Source organism: Trypanosoma cruzi, genomic scaffold (assembly GCF_000209065.1).
Source record: "Trypanosoma cruzi strain CL Brener 1047053516815 genomic scaffold, whole genome shotgun sequence".
In the NCBI taxonomy this organism is placed as follows: Eukaryota; Euglenozoa; class Kinetoplastea; order Trypanosomatida; family Trypanosomatidae; genus Trypanosoma; species Trypanosoma cruzi.
The window spans coordinates 613,683-632,784 of NW_001849573.1; the positions used below are offsets into that span (position 1 = coordinate 613,683).

Here is a 19,102-nt window from a genome sequence, read left to right on the forward strand (position 1 = left end):
CCTGTCCTTGCGTGCAGCCTTCAGCACAAACTAACAACACGTCAACGCAGAGTGAAAGCAAAAGGGGAAAATGTTAAAAAACCAAGCACAGCCACTCTACAGTAACAATTGGCAGCAACAACAGCAGCACACACCATGAGACAGAGGGAATAAGTGCAGTTGCAGAACTCGCACACCGCCTTGCAAAACAGAAATATAAAAAGCAGTAAAAAAAGGAAAACGAACAGAGTTGAGAGTCCGGCAAGGCTCCCAAAAAGTTAAAAAAATATGAAACATCGATCAGGCACGACCTTCATTTCGTGTGCCATACGGCACAATAAAGAAAAAAGACATTTGTTTGTCTACACATGATTCCCGCACTGAATAAAGCAAAAAAGTTTCGTACTGTTCCACCAGCCCACACAACATCTCTCACACTTCATTGCGGCATCCGGCCTGTTCCTCCAATCCTCCTTCGTGCAGTCCGTGGGACGCACAGCAATGAGGCCGGCACCGCGTGTGGGCAAAAAAAAGCAAACAAAAGAGGGGGAAGCACGTCACCCATGACGGTGTGCAGCAACTGACCATTAAGTAAATAGGGGTTCTTATCATTCCGGAAAAGCAACACAAAAACAAAACCAACAGTAAAAAAATAATTAAAAAAGTAACACACGCAGGGAACGCGGCACATGTTCTCCGTGAGGAGTCGCAATTCCACACAATCCCAGAAGAAGCAGCAACACCCAACACACGCACACACGCACAATGCCGTCAACAGTTAACTCTCGCAGTGTCAATTTCGCGTCGTTGAGCAGGACAAAGCAGTCGTGTAGACTCACACCGCTGCCGGAATACTGCGCGGTGAATTCTCGTAATTGGGGTTTTCGTGTCCAAAGGCATTGCGTTGACTCAATCCGCCCGCATCACCCTCAGCAACAAATCCACTGCCTGCAAAGCCATTTTATGAACAAAGGAGATTTGTGTCCGGTGGCGTTGTTCTCACTCACCTCGTACGTGTTATCCGCAGCAACGTGTTTCCTGCCGCCATAAGTGACAGACATGATCCCGGATGCATTCAACACCAATAATATTCTCGGACCGTTGGCGAAGGAAGGCCTCGCCTCGGACGTGTTGGTAGCCGCGTTGGATGCGGGACTCCGATCAACGGTGTTGGGTCCGTCAGCCGCCGCAGACTGTCGCCAATCCTCGTTCTGACGTGACGGCTCAGCATTAACTTGCGGCGCAGTTGTCTCGCCAGAATTTGTTTCATCCCTTCATTCACGGGGTGGCGGCAACTGACAGATGCCCGTCCGGTCAGCATCGCTGCTCCATGCAGGCGGATGGATGGTTCCATCGGGGGGAAAGTTGACGCCACCACAATTCATAAGGGCCGGCGTATTTATGTGCCGTCACATTCATCGTGAAGGCAACGGTGGCCCCCTCCTCTTCCGTTGCACAGCTGGCAGCACAGTTGCTACATGTGTGCACCGCATTGACCACATGGCACACAGCACCCAGCTCGCCATTCCTGCCATGCATGCGCAGATCAAAGCCACTGAAAGTGTAATTCTCATATCGAACCTCAGCACTGACAGCAGAACAATTCTTCCACGCACACACACACGCACGCGATAGCTCAGGCTGCCGTCACTCGGAGCACACGACACATCCACCGGCACAACCACCGCATCCGCATCACCAGATACATGTCCAGCACTCCCAGCAGCACAAGAGCGCAAGGACCAGCACGGCGCCGCACCGTCACCATCGCAGTCATCATCGCCCGTAGTGGAGTCGCTGGTGTCAGTCAGCTGATCCGTGAGACGGAAAGAAAAGGAATGGAACGAGAGGGAGAGGGACGGAGCACAGCGGATACAGCGAGAGAGCGCAGACAACATGAGGAGAGGGCAACAAGCCCAGACGCACAGTCCACACACCACGAGATGGCATCCACGCAAGGAAGGCACACAACGCCAGCAGCCACCCACCATGCAGGAGGAGAAGACATCCACCACCATCTCCCCCAGCTCATTCCCGCAGCCCCAGGGAAATGGCCAAAACCCCGCGGCCACCACACAACGCACACGGAGCAAGCGAACCCTCATCCATCCATCACGCGGCACAAAATTTCCTGCCATCCCGCCATCAATGGGGCACGGAGCCCAACTCAGCGCAGTCACACGCGGTGCATCACACCCGCAGGAAAGTAGACTCGGGGTGCGCTCCCTCTCTCCCTCTCTTCCCCTCCTCCTCATGGCCACGGAAGAAGACAACAGCCGCCACACGCAACTGCCAGCATGTACCACAAAAGGTGCATTCAAATCCACCGCAATGTGCATCTTGTGTGTGTGGTTGTGTGTGCCTGCAGCAACAAAAAGCAAAGACGTGGAAAAGAGGGAGCAGAGTATGTGGAGGGACGCACAAAAATGTACGGCGGAGACGCATAACGGAAACAACAAGAAGACCGCTCAATCTCATGACTGCACTGCAGCCCAAGCAGCGGCAATTCACACAATATTTATTGAAAACAAAAAACCATCCCCTTCGTCTTACGTAAACCCCATCACACAAAATAATTATAAATGAAAGAAATCGTCCATTACTGCTCCAAACAAATTTTAAAATAAGAAAAATCGCCTGGCTGCCGTGTGGCCACACCGAACTGTCTGTATGTATTTTGCCCGCAAAAGAAAATTAAAAAGATGGTTGCGTGTGCTTCGACCGTCCGACCCTCCGTGTGTCCGCACATCGTTTATATTTCATGGGGTCATCCGCGTGTTGCTGCTCCCCGCAGCCCTCTCATCGGCGTGTGAGTGCGGCCCGCAGAGCACAGTCACTCGTGTGTGTGGGGACTGAGAGAAGCACGCAGACATGACGGCAGTCGCGTCACTCCATCGGGAGAGTGAGCGCAGCAAAAGAAAAGAAATCATCGGAGGGGAGAGAAATGCTCACGGGGCCGACACCGAAGGGTGCGCCACCGCATGAAATAAACACGCAAAGCAAAACAAATCCTTAAAGAAAAACACGGCGGCAGGGCGTGGCTGTGTGTGTGGCACTGCGGGTGTCTGCCCGCCCTCGCCGCAAGAAAACAAAACAAGAGGGAAGAAATGTGTGCTCCGCCCCACAGGCCCTCGTCGCACACCCACACGTCACGGCTCCCTCAGCGCGCCGTTCGTCGCGGCCCCGCCTCATGCGTGCAGCAGGCGAGGCGCACAGGGCCGTCGTCGTGAGCGTGTCGGTGGGTGTGCGAGTGGAGCAGTTGGGCGGAAACACACAGCACCCCTCACAGGAAGAGTGCAGCAACAAACAATTAAAGAGGGAGAAGTGGAAAAGAAAAAACGTCCATAGTGATTGCCCCAAAAGCAAAAAAAAAAAAAAAAAGAAATGGGGATATAAAAATACACAGCAAAGCAAACAGGGAAAAACTAAATAAAAGTTATTAAAGAAAATAAATTAATTACCGTGTGTGTCGGTGAAGGGAAGGCCGCAAGTGTCCCACGCGGCAGCCAGTCACTCCTCACAGAGCCGCAAACACCCACAGTCCCAACAGAAGAAGCAGCGATGGCAGTCCGCTCCCACGCACAGTGCCGGCATCGCTGTTATTCCCCTGCGACACATTTCCGAGGCTGCTTCTGAGTGCCGCAGCCTTTACTTCGCCGTCCCGTGCATGGAGCTCTTCCTGCCCATCCCTCCCTTCCGCCGTCTCCCCATCCTCACCAGAGCTCGCACCCACATCAGTTGTAGCTGCGGGGCCAACTTGAGCTGTGTCCGTAGCGGTAGGAGCGTTTGCATCTGCTGTGTCGGGAGTATCCACAGGAGTTTGGGGTGGTGTGTCTCCCTGCACAGCACCTCCAGCTTCCGCTCCCACCCTTGGATCACCATCGGATGAGGAAGCGACATCCACATGTTTACTTCCGCCGGAAGATATTGCTGAAGGCGGCTGAATTTCGGATTGCTCTTTTCCTGAATTCGTTACAGTGGACGGTTCTGATGGGGACGTGCTGCCACCGACCTCACCCTCATTTCCATTCAACAATTTAGGCCCCGACGGCGGTTGTCCGGCAGAAGAGGACTGCGACTGGGTTCCTTGGGCTTTTTCATGCACCACAGGTGGAATAGAAGCTTTATTCGGGTTTAGGGCGCCAATCTCTTCAGAGCTCAACGGGCGGTTGTACAGCAGGACGTTCGTCACAGTCACAGACATCTCTTCTTCGATCCCTGTGCTCACTGCACTGTCTCCGCCCCCTCCAATGTAGAAGTGGGATACCGCTCTTGAATCCATATTCTCCAATGCACACGCTTCGTCCCCACCCACGCGATGACCATCGACGTAAGCGGAGCCTTGAGTGCCGTTCCGTACCACAAGCACCACTTGGTGTGTTTTCTCTGGCTCCAAAGCGCTCTTAAGCTCCTTAAAAGTTTTGTCACCGGACAGCACCTGCCACTTCTTTCCGCTGTCATATGACAGCTCCATAAGTTTGGTTTTTTTTTCATCGTTCAGACGCACACCCAACAAAGGAACAGGGGTATCTCCCTGCGGCACCTTGTCAATGGACACCGTCGCCACAAGAGTGAAGTTGTAGTTCGCAAAGTGGTACAGCTGATTCTCCCCCTGCTTGCCAACAGGCCACTCCGCCCACGCTCCCCGGAACTTCACACTGCCTTCATGCAATTTTGCCTTCTTACCCCCATCATTATTCTTCACTGTGGCGTTCACCCCGAGGTACTCGTCCCTCCATGTTTCATTAGAGAAGTTGCCGGACAAAAAGCCAACCAGCCCATCCGTGATCTTAACAGTAGGGCTGCAGGCATTGTCAGGTGAGGCACTCTTCTCCGTACTCCCAGAAGGGCACAGCTTGGAGACAAGGTCGTCCACTTTCTTCCACGTCGCCAGCACCTCCTTCACCCGCTCCAGCTGCTCAGTCAGAAGCACAGAGACCATACCAGGTGATGGTTTCTCATCTTCCTTCTTCTTCTCATACAGTGCAATCAACTCCTCCTCCTTCTTATTAGTTCCACTTGCAGCACTTTTGTACAGCAGGGAGCTGGCGGCAGCGTCATCATCGGATACCGGCCCAATATCAACAATGTGCGTATTGTCCGTCAGCCAAAGATGGAGTTTTCCCTTTCCATTGCCCGTTACTTTTTTACTGTCCTCCTCGGAATACACCGGCAGAGTGACGAGCATCACATTTCTGTTATCTTCAACACCGTCAATCTTCGCTGTGATGAACCCGCTTCTAACGCCCTTCGCTTTTTCGCCATGTTTGTTGCCCCACACGCGCGAGAGTGTCCTGAGTGCCTCCGTCCACGACTCCCCCTTGTCAACGGACTCGTACACCCTGCGGCGGCCACCATCACACGCAGTCATCATGATGAGTTTTTTGTCCTTCCACTCCACGACGGAGGGATCACCGCAGCCATCGTAAGGAACCTCCTTCGACAGCTTCCAACCCTCATTAGTGTCCTTCGAGTTGTGTATAATCAGCGAAACGGTTTTCACATCCTTTTGTGCGTCACCCTTCTTCGTGGCTTCCACGGGGAACACAAGCGTATCATCATGCATCTGAACGCCCGATCCACCGCCTCCAAACAGTCCCGTCAAGGATTCGAGTTCTGTGCCAAAAGGTCCTCGCGGGAGACTTTTGGTATTTTTCCAGTCAATTTTTTTTTTACTTGCATCAACACTACTGACGCTCCCTTTCACCAGCAACAGCCCCGAGTCACCCCCACTACTCCCCTGAGCATCATTACGGTTGTATTTCCCAACAAGCATGTAAATATCATTTCCCTTCACAACCGTTGTTGGTCGGCTCACATCCACTTTCTTTGGGCCTTCGGAAATAGATTCCTCCAGAAATTGTGTCTTCGTGTTGGCATCCTTCATTATTTCCACCGGTGTGTTAACGTTTAGTGTCGTGAGAAGTTGGGATGCAATGCCAGTAAAGCTGCCTTGACCCTCCTTCTTCGTTTCCTTCGCCTCGGCAACAGCAAATACGTCACTCCCCACTTTTAGAAGACCGGGAACACCCAACGACTCCACAGTTACACCACCACCCTCCTCATCCTTGACGTACTTCCATTCAAACTTTCGTTCAGATGCCTGCTCCGGACCTTCCGCAGCACCACCAGCGTTGCAGCACATCATCACAAGAACGAGGAGAAGCACCGCAGAGTAGAAGAGATGCCGCGACATGTTGGGCCTCTGCCGCTCACTCTCTCTTCCTTCCCTCCTCCTCCCGCTGGATCCAGTCACGCGGCGACGGTTGTGTGTGCGGGGTGCCATTACAGCTACAGCAACACGTGAGAGCATACAAATATGTGTGTGTGGGCGGTGTGTGTGCTGTTGGTCCTTTCAGTGCCTTCGAATTTCACAGTGGCGATTAGCGTTTAGCCTTACTTCCTTTCGTTCTTTGTGTGCGAGAAATAGAGAGAAGAGGGAAAGGAGTAAAACAGTGAACACCGCCGCCCATCCACAGTGAGCGGCCCCATCATCATCTCCACCGCAGTCACTCCCAACAGCAACGAAGCCTGCACACAGACACACGGAAAGAGAAGGGAGAACAGTGCACCGGGAACACACAGCGACTTCCACCAGCAGTAAAAGCCACAGCGGGCGCGTCGTTATTCGTCACGCTTCAGCAGACACAACAACGCCCAAGCAAAAAACAAAAACAGCGAGATGCAAAAAAGCACAACCGCCCCTCGCAGCACCCATGCGCTGCCGCCAGTCGTATTGCCGTTGTCTCTACAGCGCACCCGCACATCACTCCGCACGCCGGAAAATCCCCCGTCAACGGATACACAGCGGCAGTGCCACGTCGGCAGGTACAGCTTTTGGAAGCAAATCAATCCGCAATTGTCCCAGGCACCCGAAATGCCACACCATTCACGGACTGCACACCGCCAACATCACGCCCGCAAAGCGTTGACAAGGCAAATCGCGGAATCAAACTCTTCTCGCAGAAGCAACCGCAGCCAGAAACTTGTGCGTGCGTGCTTTCACACCGCCACACAACGTGTGCAACATGGCTTGTATGTATGCATGGCGTGTGTGTTTTTCAGTGCCTATACTTGCAGAACAGCTGTGCAGCACAAAAAGTCCGAAAAAGGAAACGACGAAGCGAGAAGCGCGGATAGCACACACGCAAATTACTCATATCATCACACACACACACACGCATCCGCGGAATGGGTGCACTCAACCACAAAATCAAAAAGGAAACAAAACAAAAAGCCGAAGCGTGGGACGACCAGCGCACACACACTCTCATTACTCCCGTAAAGCAAAACACACACACAGAGGGAGAGAGAGAGAGGTCGCCCACTCAATGCAATGGAAACAAAACAGAAACAGTTACGGTGCTCCGCCCATGCAGCCAGGCAGGACGGCAGCGGTGCGTGTCGTGCAAAAGAGAGCGCCAACGGCCTGCATGGGTGTGCATGCATATATACAATGGGCACATTATTGTGTGTGCCTCGTGGGGTGAGGTGAGGGCGAGAGTCCATGCAAGGGGACACACACAGAGAGTGAGAAGGAAGAGTGTGTGTGCGGGCGGTGCACGGCTCTCTCTCCCTCACTCTCACGCGGCCACCACCGCAGCAGCAGCCGCACACGCAACAACAAGAAGAAGAAGCAAAAGAGGGGAGGTGGTGTGGGAGACCGCGGTGCTGCTGTCACTGTCGCCAGGCGTCGCCGTATTATTTGTTATAGCTGCGGCTTCGACTGTTTGTGTTTTATTTGTATTTCCTTCGTTATTTTCAACTTGTGAGGCTTCGTTCATCGTCTCACCATCAGGTGTTTGATCATGTTTTGGAATAACTTCTTCATTGCTTTTCTCATCGTCATTTGTAATGGCATCTTTGTAAGCTGAGGGTGGTGTTGGAGTTGATTCGGCGTTACTTTCTGTTGGTCCGTCTTTTTTGGTGACTGTGGTGGGGACGTTTTCTTCTTTCCCTGAAGCACCTTCTGATTGCATGTCGTGTTGAGATTCTTCTTTTATCTGTTGCCCTGAAACGACATCTGCAGATGTGGTGCTTTCGTTTTTTATTTGTGCCGCTGCTGCAGGTGCTGGTGCTTGTGGTGCTGTTGATGATGGCTGTTCTTCGGATGGTGTTTTGTGTAGTTCTGGTCGGGTTGAAACATCACCAGAGCTGGACTGCCCCTTCCCTGGTGTTGCATCTGAGGTTTCTGCTGGTTTTTCATTTTTTCTCGTTGTTACTGGTGCTGGTGGCCCTTCTCCTTCTTGAGACGATGTTAATTTTGGTGTTTCTTCTTCTTCGGTTGTGCTTTCTAATTTCTCTTTTTGTACTGTTTCCACTTCTTCTTCCTCCTCTTCTTCTTCTGGTCCAAGTGAGCTTTCAGGTGGTGACATGACCACAACACTTTGCTCGTTGGTGCTGTTTCCTGTCTGTGCCCCCAAAGAATGATCCTCCCTCTCGGGACCTCCCTTGACTGGAACTTGCATTGCCTGCAGTCCAGCACTACCATCATCAGCATCAGGTCCTGGACCCCCGGAACTTCCATCCTCTTTCTTTTCGGCATCTTCCTCACCGTGGGCCGCAACTCCAGACAAACCGCACCACAGCACGCAGAGGGCACACACCAGCAGCACACGGCCAGTCATCATCGCCATCACTCCTGTCACTTGCGTGCAGCCTTCAGCACAAACTAACAACACGTCAACGCAGAGTGAAAGCAAAATGGAAGAAACGACTCACAAGTCACACAGCCACCGCACAGCAACAAAGTAACAAACGGCAGCAGCCCAGCAACGCACACACAACATATTACAAAGGGAATCAGTAAAGGCAAGAAAAAGTTCACCACCCTGCATATCAGAATGTATTAAAAACAAAAAAAAACTCAAGGCCTCGCTGAGCATGCATACAAGTGTGTCTGGGACGCGTTCAACGTGGCGAATGTGGTGCACAACGCGGAGCACACAGCAGGGCAGCGGAAGCAAACACAGCAAAAACGATCATCATAATTACACTTACTTCATACATCGGACCACAGTAGACGTACACATGTCCCCGTGGTTGAGTGCTGGAACTCACAGCCCGCACACACCTCTTCAGCCCACAGCGGTGTACGCCAGCGCGGTGCGGCGAGCAGCAGCGGGGTACACACCCACGCAGAGCTGCTGAGGCTGCCGTCGATTTCGCAAAGAAGTGACGGTGCGCGGGTGGTCGTCGTGGTTGACGCCTCTGTCGCAGCGGTCCTCATCGTGGTAGGCATCGTATTTGATGTCTGTTCCTCAATTGAGTTCTCTGGCGTAGCAGCTTCATAGTTGGTTCCATTTTTTGTCGGAATTACGCGGTGTCTTTCCCGTACTTGCAGTATCTTTTCCTTCCAACGCAGGGGAGTTCTTACTTGGTGCTGGCACAGCAACCGGGAGAGTTGTTCCTCCTGGCATGCCTAATGGACCTGTTGCTTTTGTCGTATCATGATTCGTACTTACTTCCGTTGGTGGAGAGGGCGGTAAACCGTGTCCACTTGTCTGCTGTTCCTTCCTGGAAACGGTTTCTTCGTGCACCGTAATGGAACCACTTAGTGACTGATCCGTTTTGTTCTTCGCATCTTATACCGGTCACGTTTCGTCCTTCAAAAGTGTTCCGTCTCGCATGCCAGACTCAGTGGACCAGCCATACGTAAGTGTCGCACCTATTCCTTCAGGGAACAAAAGACGATAGACTGGTGTTTTAATTATCGTTGGCTTTATTTTTGCCTGCATTCGTTGGGCCATCCTCAGTTTATTTCATTAGCACAGGAAGAAGTGGACTGGGGCTTGCAACACCTTCTTCACCCGCTGTCACGCACACGGACGTGCAGCAGCAGCACAAGAGCGCAGGTACCAACACGGCGACGCACCGTCACCGTCGCAGTCATCATCGCCCGTAGTGGAGTCGCCGGGGTCAGTCAGCCGATCGGTGAGCCAGAAAGGAAAAGAATGGAAAGAGAGGGAGAGGGACGGAGCACAGCGGATACAGCGAGAGAGCGCAGACAAAATGAGGAGAGGGCAGCAGGCCCAGCCGCACAGTCCACACACCACGAGACGGCATCCACGCAAGGAAGGCACACAACGCCAGCAGCCACCCACCATGCAGGAGGAGAAGACATCCACCACCATCTCCCCCAGCTCATTCCCGCAGCCCCAGGGAAATGGCCAAAACCCGCGGCCCCACACAACGCACACGGAGCAAGCGAGCCCTCATCCATCCATGACGCGGCAACAAAATTTCCTGCCATCCCGCCACCAATGGGACACGGAGCCCAACTCAGCGCAGTCACACGCGGTGCATCACACCCGCAGGAAAATAGACTCGGGGTGCGCTCCCTCTCTCCCTCCTCCTCATGGCCACGGAAGAAGCAGCAGCCACACGCAACTGCCAGCATGCACTACAAAAGGTGCATTCAAATCCACCGCAATGTGCATCTTGTGTGTGTGGTTGTGTGTGCCTGCAGCAACACAAAGAAAAGAAGTGGAAAAGAGGGAGCAGAGTATGCGGAGGGACGCACAAAAATGTACAGCGGAGACGCATAACGGAAACAACAACAAGAAGACCGCTCAATCTCATGACTGCACTGCAGCCCAAGCAGCGGCAATTCACAAAAGATTTATTGAAAACAAAAAAACGTCCCCTTCGTCTTATGTAAACCCCATCACACAAAATAATTATAAATGAAAAGAAATCGTCCATTACTGCTCCACACAAATTTAAAAATAAGAAAAAGATCGCCTGGCTGCCGTGTGGCCACACCGAACTGTCTGTATGTATTTTGCCCGCGAAAGAAAATTAAAAAGATGGTTGCGTGTGCTTCGACCGTCCGACCCTCCACGTGTCCGCACATCGTTTATATTTCATGCGGTCATCCGCGTGTTGCTGCTCCCCGCAGCCCTCTCATCGGCGCGTGAGTGCGGCCCGCAGAGCACAGTCACTCGTGTGTGTGGGGACTGAGAGAAGCACGCAGACATGACGGCAGTCGCGTCACTCCATCGGGAGAGTGAGCGCAGCAAAAGAAAAAGAAATCATCGGAGGGGAGAGAAATGCTCACGAGGCCGACACCGAAGGGTGCGCCACCGCATGAAATAAACACGCAAAGCAAAACAAATCCTTAAAGAAAAACACGGCGGCAGGGTGTGGCTGTGTGTGTGGCGCTGCGGGTGTCTGCCCGCCCTCGCCGCAAAGAAAACAAAACAAGAGGGAAGAAATGTGCGCTCCGCCCCACAGGCCCTCGTCGCACGCCCACACGTCACCGCTCCCGCAGCGCGCCGTTCGTCGCGGCCCCTCCTCATGCGTGCAGCAGGCGAGGCGCACAGGGCCGTCGTCGTGAGCGTGTCGGTGGGTGTGCGAGTGGAGCAGTTGGGCGGCAAACACACGGCACCCCTCGCAGGAAGAGTGCAGCAACAAACAATTAAAGAGGGAAGAGTAGAAAAGAAAAAACGTCCATAGTGATTGCCCCCAAAGCAAAAAAAAAAAAAAGATGGGGGAGTGAAGGAAATGAGATAAAAAACAATAAAAACAAACACAAAACGAAAGAAAAAACTCACACAACCAGAAAAAACAAAAAAAAAAAACATTTAAAATATTTTAAAGCAAACAGAAAAAAAAAATTAAAAACAATTAAAACAATCATAAGAGGAGAAAAAACAGAAACAGTTACGGTGCTCCGCCCATGCAGCCAGGCAGGACGGCAGCGGTGCGTGTCGTGCAAAAGAGAGCACCAACGGGCCTGCATGGGTGTGCATGCATATATACAATGGGCACATTATTGTGTGTGCCTCGTGGGGTGAGGTGAGGGCGAGAGTCCATGCAAGGGGACACACACACAGAGAGAGAGAAGGAAGAGTGTGTGTGCGGGCGGTGCACGGCTCTCTCTCCCTCACTCTCACGCGGCCACCACCGCAGCCGCACACGCAACAACAAGAAGAAGAAGCAAAAGAGGGGAGGTGGTGAGGGAGGCCGCGGTGCTGCCGTCACTGTCGCCAGTCGTCGCCGTTGTATTTTTTATGGCTGTGGCTTCGACTGGTGTTTCTTTCGGATTGGCATCTTTATTTTCATTTTGTTTTCCCTCTCGTGTCCCTGCACCATCAGCTGCTGGAGCATCGTCTCCAGTTGTTGGTGTGCTGTTGGGATTTGTATTATTCGATGCTCCCTCCGCACCAGAAGATAAAATTGGCTGCACTTGACCGCCTGCTGAGGTCCCCTCTGTGGTGCCGGTAACGGCTTCTCCTTTCTTTGTCTCCTCCTCTTCATTCGCACCATTCTCTTCCTCTTCTTCCGTATCATCCTCTTCTTCTTCCTTTCCCTCTTCGTCTTCTTCCACTTCTTCCTCTTCCTCCTTGTCTTGTTTTTCCTCCGTTTTTCCTTCTTTTTGACCGTTGCTGCCCTTCGCTGCCTCTGCCTTTTCAGATGTTACTCCTCCGGGTTGTGGTGCCGGTGCTGCTTCTGCTGCCGCTTCGTTTGCGCCTTGCACCGATACTCCTGCTGCTTGTGACTGTGCCGGTTTACCGTTTTGGCCACCTCCTGCAGCGCCACCGACGGTCACATTGTCGCCTTTAGAATCATTGCCTTTAACGGACGGAGTATCAGAAATAACCGAAGGTGCTTCAGCTCGTCCACCACCGCCGGCACCGCACCACAGCACGCAGAGGGCACACACCAGCAGCACACGGCCAGTCATCATCATCATCACGGCTGCACACACAGTCTAGGGAGGGGCAAAGAGAGGAGGAGGAGAAGAACACACACGCATCAGTAGGATGGAAAAGGAGCAGCGTTTGCATGAGGGTTGTTGTCATGAGCATGGGGGATGCGTGCACGCAGGAAGAACAGGCAACAATGAAACACCGGACAGCACGGCACACAACTCCACGGCATGTAAGACCCACCCGCAGCTGCCCCCAGAATGGAAGGGAAAGAGGGCGCAACAGTGCGGCAAGAACACAGTGATGCCGGTGCAGAAAAGGATCCCAAAACGGCGTGAAAAAGAAACAAAAAACAGTATTCCCCCACAGCGGCCACATCCAACAACGCAAGTAATAATAACAGAAACAAACACCACACACGGCAACTCACAGCGGCAGTGAGTTCCCTGTCGCCAATCTTCATGGCTGCACGCTACCGCATTCCTCGTGAGTCCATCGCTCCGCCTTCCTCCTTCCCGCGGCTCCCCGCACGAACAGCCACGGCACACAATCGGGTCCATCCGCACCCGTCGCCACGCCGCCCTCAACGACCCAACAGGCAACCGCCCAAAAACCGTTGCTGAAATCACACACCCGCAACAAAGCACGCGACGCAACATCGTCTCACGCGGACCCCGCCGTCAGAAGAACGTCATGTCAACCGTTTGGCCGGCACACGGTACAATCAATCAACAGAACAGAGAAGCAAGACAGGCACTCAATCAAGAACTCTCCACGCACACAGCCCTTTTGATGCCGCCGCTGCTGCCACGGGCACGGTACCCGAGCGGAAAATGACACGCAGTAAAAAAAGCCTCGCAAGAGAAAAACAATCCACACGTCCATATGCAAAGCGCCACTCAGGCTGCTGCGGCTGCAGGGTCTGTGGGCAAAATGCGCCTTACTGAATCCCGCCAGTTATGTCAGTCTCCCCTCCCACCAATGTAGCACATAATGCACGGCGTGCGTCCACAGGCATCCACTCCCGGTGCCCTAGCAACACTTCAGAACACACATAATGGAGAAGGGAAGTACCATTACAGAATGCCAAAGCAGCTAAATAAAAATAGGGAAATCAAAACCACACAGATCCCTCGCACACGCACACAAACACCCCACAGTATCCTCCAGAAGAAGTCAAACAATTTCTTATCCCAACCCATAATACACGCGTGGTGCCGCCACATTAGCGACCAACACAAAAGAGGGAGAGTGCATACAGCATGTCTCTGGTACAAAGTATACAGACAAGCAGAGTGTATGTATATACTGATAGGAACATGCCAGTTGATGTAGGCCTCTCTCTCTTGCACCCACTGCTGAGTGTTGGCACCGCGGCGGCAGCGGCAAGCAGAAGAAGCAGCGGAAAGGGACAAGCAGCAGCCGCAGTGTTACTGCCGTGGATCGGAGGCGGGGCGTCCTTCATGTCTGCCTCCCAACCCCCGTGCACCACCGCCGCATCATCCTCCCTCGGCGGAGGGTCCACGGCGCCCTGCGCGTCATCAGCGGCACCAGGGCCCTTGGGTCCCGTGGCTGTGGCACCGCCACCAGCCTTGTCGCTGACGGCCTCATCTCCTAATGATTGTCCGACAACAGACGTCACACCATCGGCGGCCACATAGTCGATGTCCGGAAGATCGCGCTCCTTCTCCGCCTCCTGCGGCGCACCCGCGGTGTCGCTGGGCAAGAGCACACCGTTGCCGTCGTGGCACCTGAGGCGACTTCCTTCTCCTCTGGCGACGGATGCTTCTGGGAGCAGCCATGTCCACATCCTTCGGTGGTGTGCCACGGCCGGTCCCAATGCTCTCTGGATCGGGGACGGATGCCCGTAGCAAAGCTTGTTCAGTATATGCCAGTGAGACCGTCCTGCTCCACACACCCTCTCACATCGCCACCCCATGAAACTATTGGAAGCAGGCTGCCGCTGGTGACGGATGTCGTGCACACCTGCGCGTGGTCACGGAAAATAGCTTTTCCCTCGTCGTAGGGCGGAGCAACCCACGTAATCGTCGCCTCAGCCGTGCATGGGGCACAACGGGCGTTACCCTTCTCAGTCACTCTCAGACGCACCCGCATGCCGAGGCACCGCAATGCCGCATGCAAGGCAGCACCGAGATGTACGTTTCTTCCGGGTCCCTCGCATCCGTCGTGTTGGTGGGAAGCGTGTCCAGACACCACGAAGAGGGCTTGTCCCCAGGCACCGCAGACAAATATTCTCCCCTCCAAATAACAGCGGCAGCATCTCTCACATCCAGTGCGGGACCAGTGATGGGGCAACTGTCCATCGGACGTTTTGCTGACATTTCATGGATAATTCGTCTACACACCAACCACTCGAATACCGATCCAACGTGCAGCGTCTGGCATTAATGCCCGCTTCGCAGAACATCTGGGGATATTCACTCATGTTCGGTGCGGAGCACTTCCTCTGCAGCAGCGCACAGCACGAATTCCTTCACCAGCGCATCGGCTCCGCCATCTCCCACTTCACCCTCATGCAGCCCAGGTCAGCCGGTGCGGCCAGCGTCAGCTCCGTGCGGCAGACGGCACAACCAATCGGTGCCATCCACTCATCCTTCGCGTGGCACTGCGACCAGTGCGACTCCAGCGTCCTCCCGTCACCATCGCCATCCTGCAGCTCCATGCCATCAATGTCGTCGCAGTCGTGGTACTCCTCGCTGCTATCACGGCAGTCGTCGAGTGCACCACCACCGACAGCGCTCTGCCACGGACAGCACCATGTCGGCATTGGCTACACCAGTGGAACAATGCCCAGCACGCACCGTAAACCGACTGCAAACGCTGCCCGTGGCAAATGGAGGCACAATCAAAGGACCCTCCAGTGGCTGCACGAGCAGACGATCCGCATGCGGGTTGAAAGCAGCAGGAACAACTTCATTCTCGAGAATGATCCCGTGCGCAGAGGATGCAACGTCACCTTCACACTCGCAATTGTCATTCAATGAATTCACAGCGTAGTGCTTCTCTGAGATCCAATGCTTCCCGGTATCATCCAGGTCCCTTGCGGATACGTTGATGCGGATGGGCATCCATCCCTCCCAATGACGGTGTATGGCTGCAGCGCACCAACTGCTCAAAAAGGGTGCGTCCCTCACAACAACGCGGATCCAATTCGTGCATTCGGCACGCATCGCATATTCAACAAATCGAGGGTACGTCAAAGTGACAGCAAAGCACCCGCTGGCAATCACACTATAAACATCATCACATGCAGCAGCACCAGCGTCTCAAACTACTGTGGGGTATAGAGAAAATAAACCATTGATGTGGGTGTTAAGCAAACATTTCGTGGCTCGCTGAAGCAACAAGGACCGATTGCGTGGGAAGAAACAAAGAACAGGAGGATACAAAAGGGAAAATTCAGCCATCCGCAGTTTAAGAAGAAAACCAACCAATGAAAGTAAAATGGGTGCACCCAACCACAACAGAAGCAAAGATTCAAAACAAAAGAGAAAGAAAAATGCCGAAGCGTGGGACGACCAGCGCACACACACTCTCATTACTCCCGTAAAGCAAAACACACACACAGAGGGAGAGAGAGAGAGGTCGCCCACTCAATGCAATGGAAACAAAACAGAAACAGTTACGGTGCTCCGCCCATGCAGCCAGGCAGGACGGCAGCGGTGCGTGTCGTGCAAAAGAGAGCACCAACGGGCCTGCATGGGTGTGCATGCATATATACAATGGGCACATTATGTGTGTGCCTCGTGGGGTGAGGTGAGGGCGAGAGTCCATGCAAGGGGACACACACACAGAGAGAGAAGGAAGAGTGTGTGTGCGGGCGGTGCACGGCTCTCTCTCCCTCACTCTCACGCGGCCACCACCGCAGCAGCAGCCGCACACGCAACAAAAAAAAAAAGAAGCAAAAGAGGGGAGGTGGTGTGGGAGACCGCGGTGCTGCCGTCACTGTCGCCTGTATTTGCGGTGGCATTTGTACGAAGGGCGTTTTTATCTTTCGCGGATTCTTCGCCGTTTTCCGCGGGGTGTTCATGCTGTTGATTTTGTTGGACTTGTGCTTCATCACTTTGCTGCTGCATTTCATTTTCTTCTTCCTCTTCCTCTTGTCGTGTGTGTCCAGTGCCGGATGTCGTCCCTGTGGGTGTTTCGGGTAGCGAGGAGTTGTGAGCCGCTGCTGCAGCAGACGACTGATTTCCTGTTTGAGATTCTCCCGTTGTGTTAGATGAATTAGTGCCAGAGGACCCCGCTGTACCATCACTTCGGCCAGCTGAAGAATCAACAACAGGAGCAGCAGGAGCAACAGCAGGAGAAGCAGCAGGAGCAGAAGGAGGAACGGGAGGAGGAGCAACAACAGCAGGAGCGGGAGGACCAGCATCAGAAGGAATGCCACCGCCAGGACCAGCAGAGCCAGAACCAGTAACACCAGCACCAGAACTGCCTCCTCCACCGCCTCCAGGAACAGAAGCACCAGCAGAACCACCAGCGCCAGCACCACCATCAGGACCACCACCAGGAGGAGCAACAGCACCAGAAGCACCAGCGTCGGAAGTCCCACTTGAATTCGAATCGTTCTTTGTACCACCAGCAGAATCTCTTCCAGTCGAGGCTTCGACGGCAGTAATGAGCAGTACTGACCGCAAAGGCACCGTAATCGCAGTTTTATTACATCCGTCAGGCATGTGGGATCCATTCTCACCCAACGCTCCCGACGCCATGCAGCCACCCAGTGCGTTGGTGTCAACGTCCCTCGCATAAACACCGCCGGTAACGTACCACAGCACGCAGAGGGCACACACCAGCAGCACAGGGCCAGTCATCATCGCCATCACTCCTGTCACTTGCGTGTAGCCTTCAGCACAAACTAACACCCGTCAACGCAGAGTGAAAGCAAAAGGAGAGAAAAGTCACACAGCCACGCGCCGTACCATCCAGCAACGAGAGTCACACAACACCACAGCAACAATTGGGTGGGCGCGGTTCAACAACAATCAAAAATCAAAAGAGGGCGCTCCTCGCCCGTGCACCGTTCCTCACACTCCCACAGTCACCACTACTGTTATTCCCTCTCTCCTCAGTCCCTCACAGGCACGCCACGCTCACTCCAACACGCGCCCCTCACAGCACAGGCAGTCCGTCATGCGATCCCGCTGCGCCGCAACGTCGTGCCGCCCCTCCTCCACAATCATGAGCGCAACGCCCAACGCGTACTGGCGCACGTGCTCCATGCGCTGCAACCACACGCGGATCAGGTTGGCCGTCATGCACTGCATCTTGTTCTCGTCCTTCTGCTTGGAGCAGACCCTCACAACATCTCGATCCACGGCCTGGGAACTGCGAGAGGCGGCCGAGTAGTGCCACGTGTCTGAAGATCCAAATGTACGGAAACAACGGCCACCCTCACTCCCTCACAAATCTCCACTCCCTTCACTGTCCCGTACATAAGGGCGGTGTCATGGGAAAGGGAAGCCCGCTGCACAACGCACAACGAGGGCAGCAAAAAGCAGCGCCATCGGCGTCGCACCGCAGGATAGAGCCATGCGCACAGCACACACACGGCGGCAACAAGAGGGACGGGCACATACAAGTACATACCGCAGTTCTTCACTTCTCTCTTCCCCGGCGCATTGGCGTCCCACACTCACAGTGAGACACGGCGCACACAGTCCGCTCCCTCCATGTGCACTCAGCAGGCCGCCCCCAGTCACCCTCCTGCCATCGCAATGGAGAGCACAAATAATCGTCGTCACGGAAAATCGATGCCTCCAGCAGGAAAGAAGAGAAAAAAAGAAACAAGGGCATGCCAACTGCACAGTCAGCAGAGGTACAGTCAACGGGACAAGTAGACACACAGTGACAGCAGATACGGTAACTACAGAAACAAGCCGCAGTGAGTTACCAAAGAAAAGGGAAAGGTGAGAGTCCGGCATGACCCTCAAAAGAAACAATTAGGAAAATAGATTAGGTCGTAATTTTATTTCATGTGCCATGCAACGCAATAAAAACGACCGGGTGCATACATATTGCCTGCGCACAAGAAACGGAAAGTAAGAAAAAAAAAGATCGTACTCTTCCACAATCCCAAACAAAACACTCTTCACACTTCATTGCGGCATCCGGCCTGTTCCTCCGCTCCTCCTTTCGTGCAGTCCGTGGGACGCACAGCAATGAGGCCGGCACCGCGGGTGGGCAACAACAAAAAACAAGAGGAGAAACACGTCACCCATGACGGTGTGCAGCAACCGACCATTAAATAAATAGGGGTTCTTATCATTCCGGAAAAGCAACACAAAAACAAAACCAACAGTAAAAAAATAATTAAAAAAGTAACACACGCAGGGAAAGCGGCACATGTTCTCCGTGAGGAGCCGCAACTCCACACAATCCCAGAAGAAGCAGCAACGCCCAATACACGCACACACGCACAGTGCCGTCAACAGTTAACTCTCGCAGTG

At 53.6% G+C, this 19,102-nt stretch overlaps 5 protein-coding genes and 1 pseudogene across 5 annotated transcripts, besides 11 other annotated features; all 6 read right to left on the reverse strand.

Annotated features, from left to right (window-relative positions):
* Positions 1-6,968: a sequence feature (areas not merged during assembly with more than two copies in the genome that could not be assigned to a particular haplotype).
* Positions 1,395-2,318, reverse strand: Tc00.1047053510715.11 (uncharacterized protein; the record flags this gene model as incomplete). The annotated part of the gene is made up of 1 exon (XM_809534.1): positions 1,395-2,318. The coding sequence occupies one exon, from the start codon at positions 2,316-2,318 to the stop codon at positions 1,395-1,397; it is 924 nt and encodes a 307-aa protein (XP_814627.1).
* On the reverse strand, positions 3,497-6,292 carry Tc00.1047053510715.20 (trans-sialidase, putative; the record flags this gene model as incomplete). Its single annotated transcript, XM_809527.1, has 1 exon — positions 3,497-6,292. The coding sequence occupies one exon, from the start codon at positions 6,290-6,292 to the stop codon at positions 3,497-3,499; it is 2,796 nt and encodes a 931-aa protein (XP_814620.1).
* Positions 6,969-7,865: a sequence feature (heterozygous, Esmeraldo-like haplotype).
* Tc00.1047053510715.30 (mucin-associated surface protein (MASP), putative) lies at positions 7,563-8,615 on the reverse strand (the record flags this gene model as incomplete). Its single annotated transcript, XM_809528.1, has 1 exon — positions 7,563-8,615. One exon carries the CDS (start codon positions 8,613-8,615, stop codon positions 7,563-7,565), a length of 1,053 nt encoding a protein of 350 aa, XP_814621.1.
* Positions 7,866-8,031: a sequence feature (areas merged during assembly that could not be assigned to a particular haplotype. This can correspond to areas where the two haplotypes were merged or to regions with more than two copies in the genome that were merged during assembly.).
* Positions 8,032-8,690: a sequence feature (heterozygous, non-Esmeraldo-like haplotype).
* Positions 8,300-8,325: a microsatellite.
* Positions 8,691-8,827: a sequence feature (haploid, non-Esmeraldo-like haplotype).
* Positions 8,828-19,102: part of a sequence feature (areas not merged during assembly with more than two copies in the genome that could not be assigned to a particular haplotype) that runs on past the window's edge.
* Positions 11,453-11,634: a sequence feature (A-rich).
* On the reverse strand, positions 11,873-12,676 carry Tc00.1047053510715.40 (mucin-associated surface protein (MASP), putative; the record flags this gene model as incomplete). The annotated part of the gene is made up of 1 exon (XM_809529.1): positions 11,873-12,676. The coding sequence occupies one exon, from the start codon at positions 12,674-12,676 to the stop codon at positions 11,873-11,875; it is 804 nt and encodes a 267-aa protein (XP_814622.1).
* Positions 12,252-12,360: a sequence feature (CT-rich).
* Tc00.1047053510715.52 lies at positions 14,991-15,416 on the reverse strand (annotated as a pseudogene).
* Positions 16,502-17,476, reverse strand: Tc00.1047053510715.64 (mucin-associated surface protein (MASP), putative; the record flags this gene model as incomplete). Its single annotated transcript, XM_809533.1, has 1 exon — positions 16,502-17,476. One exon carries the CDS (start codon positions 17,474-17,476, stop codon positions 16,502-16,504), a length of 975 nt encoding a protein of 324 aa, XP_814626.1.
* Positions 16,915-17,082: a microsatellite.
* Positions 17,037-17,162: a microsatellite.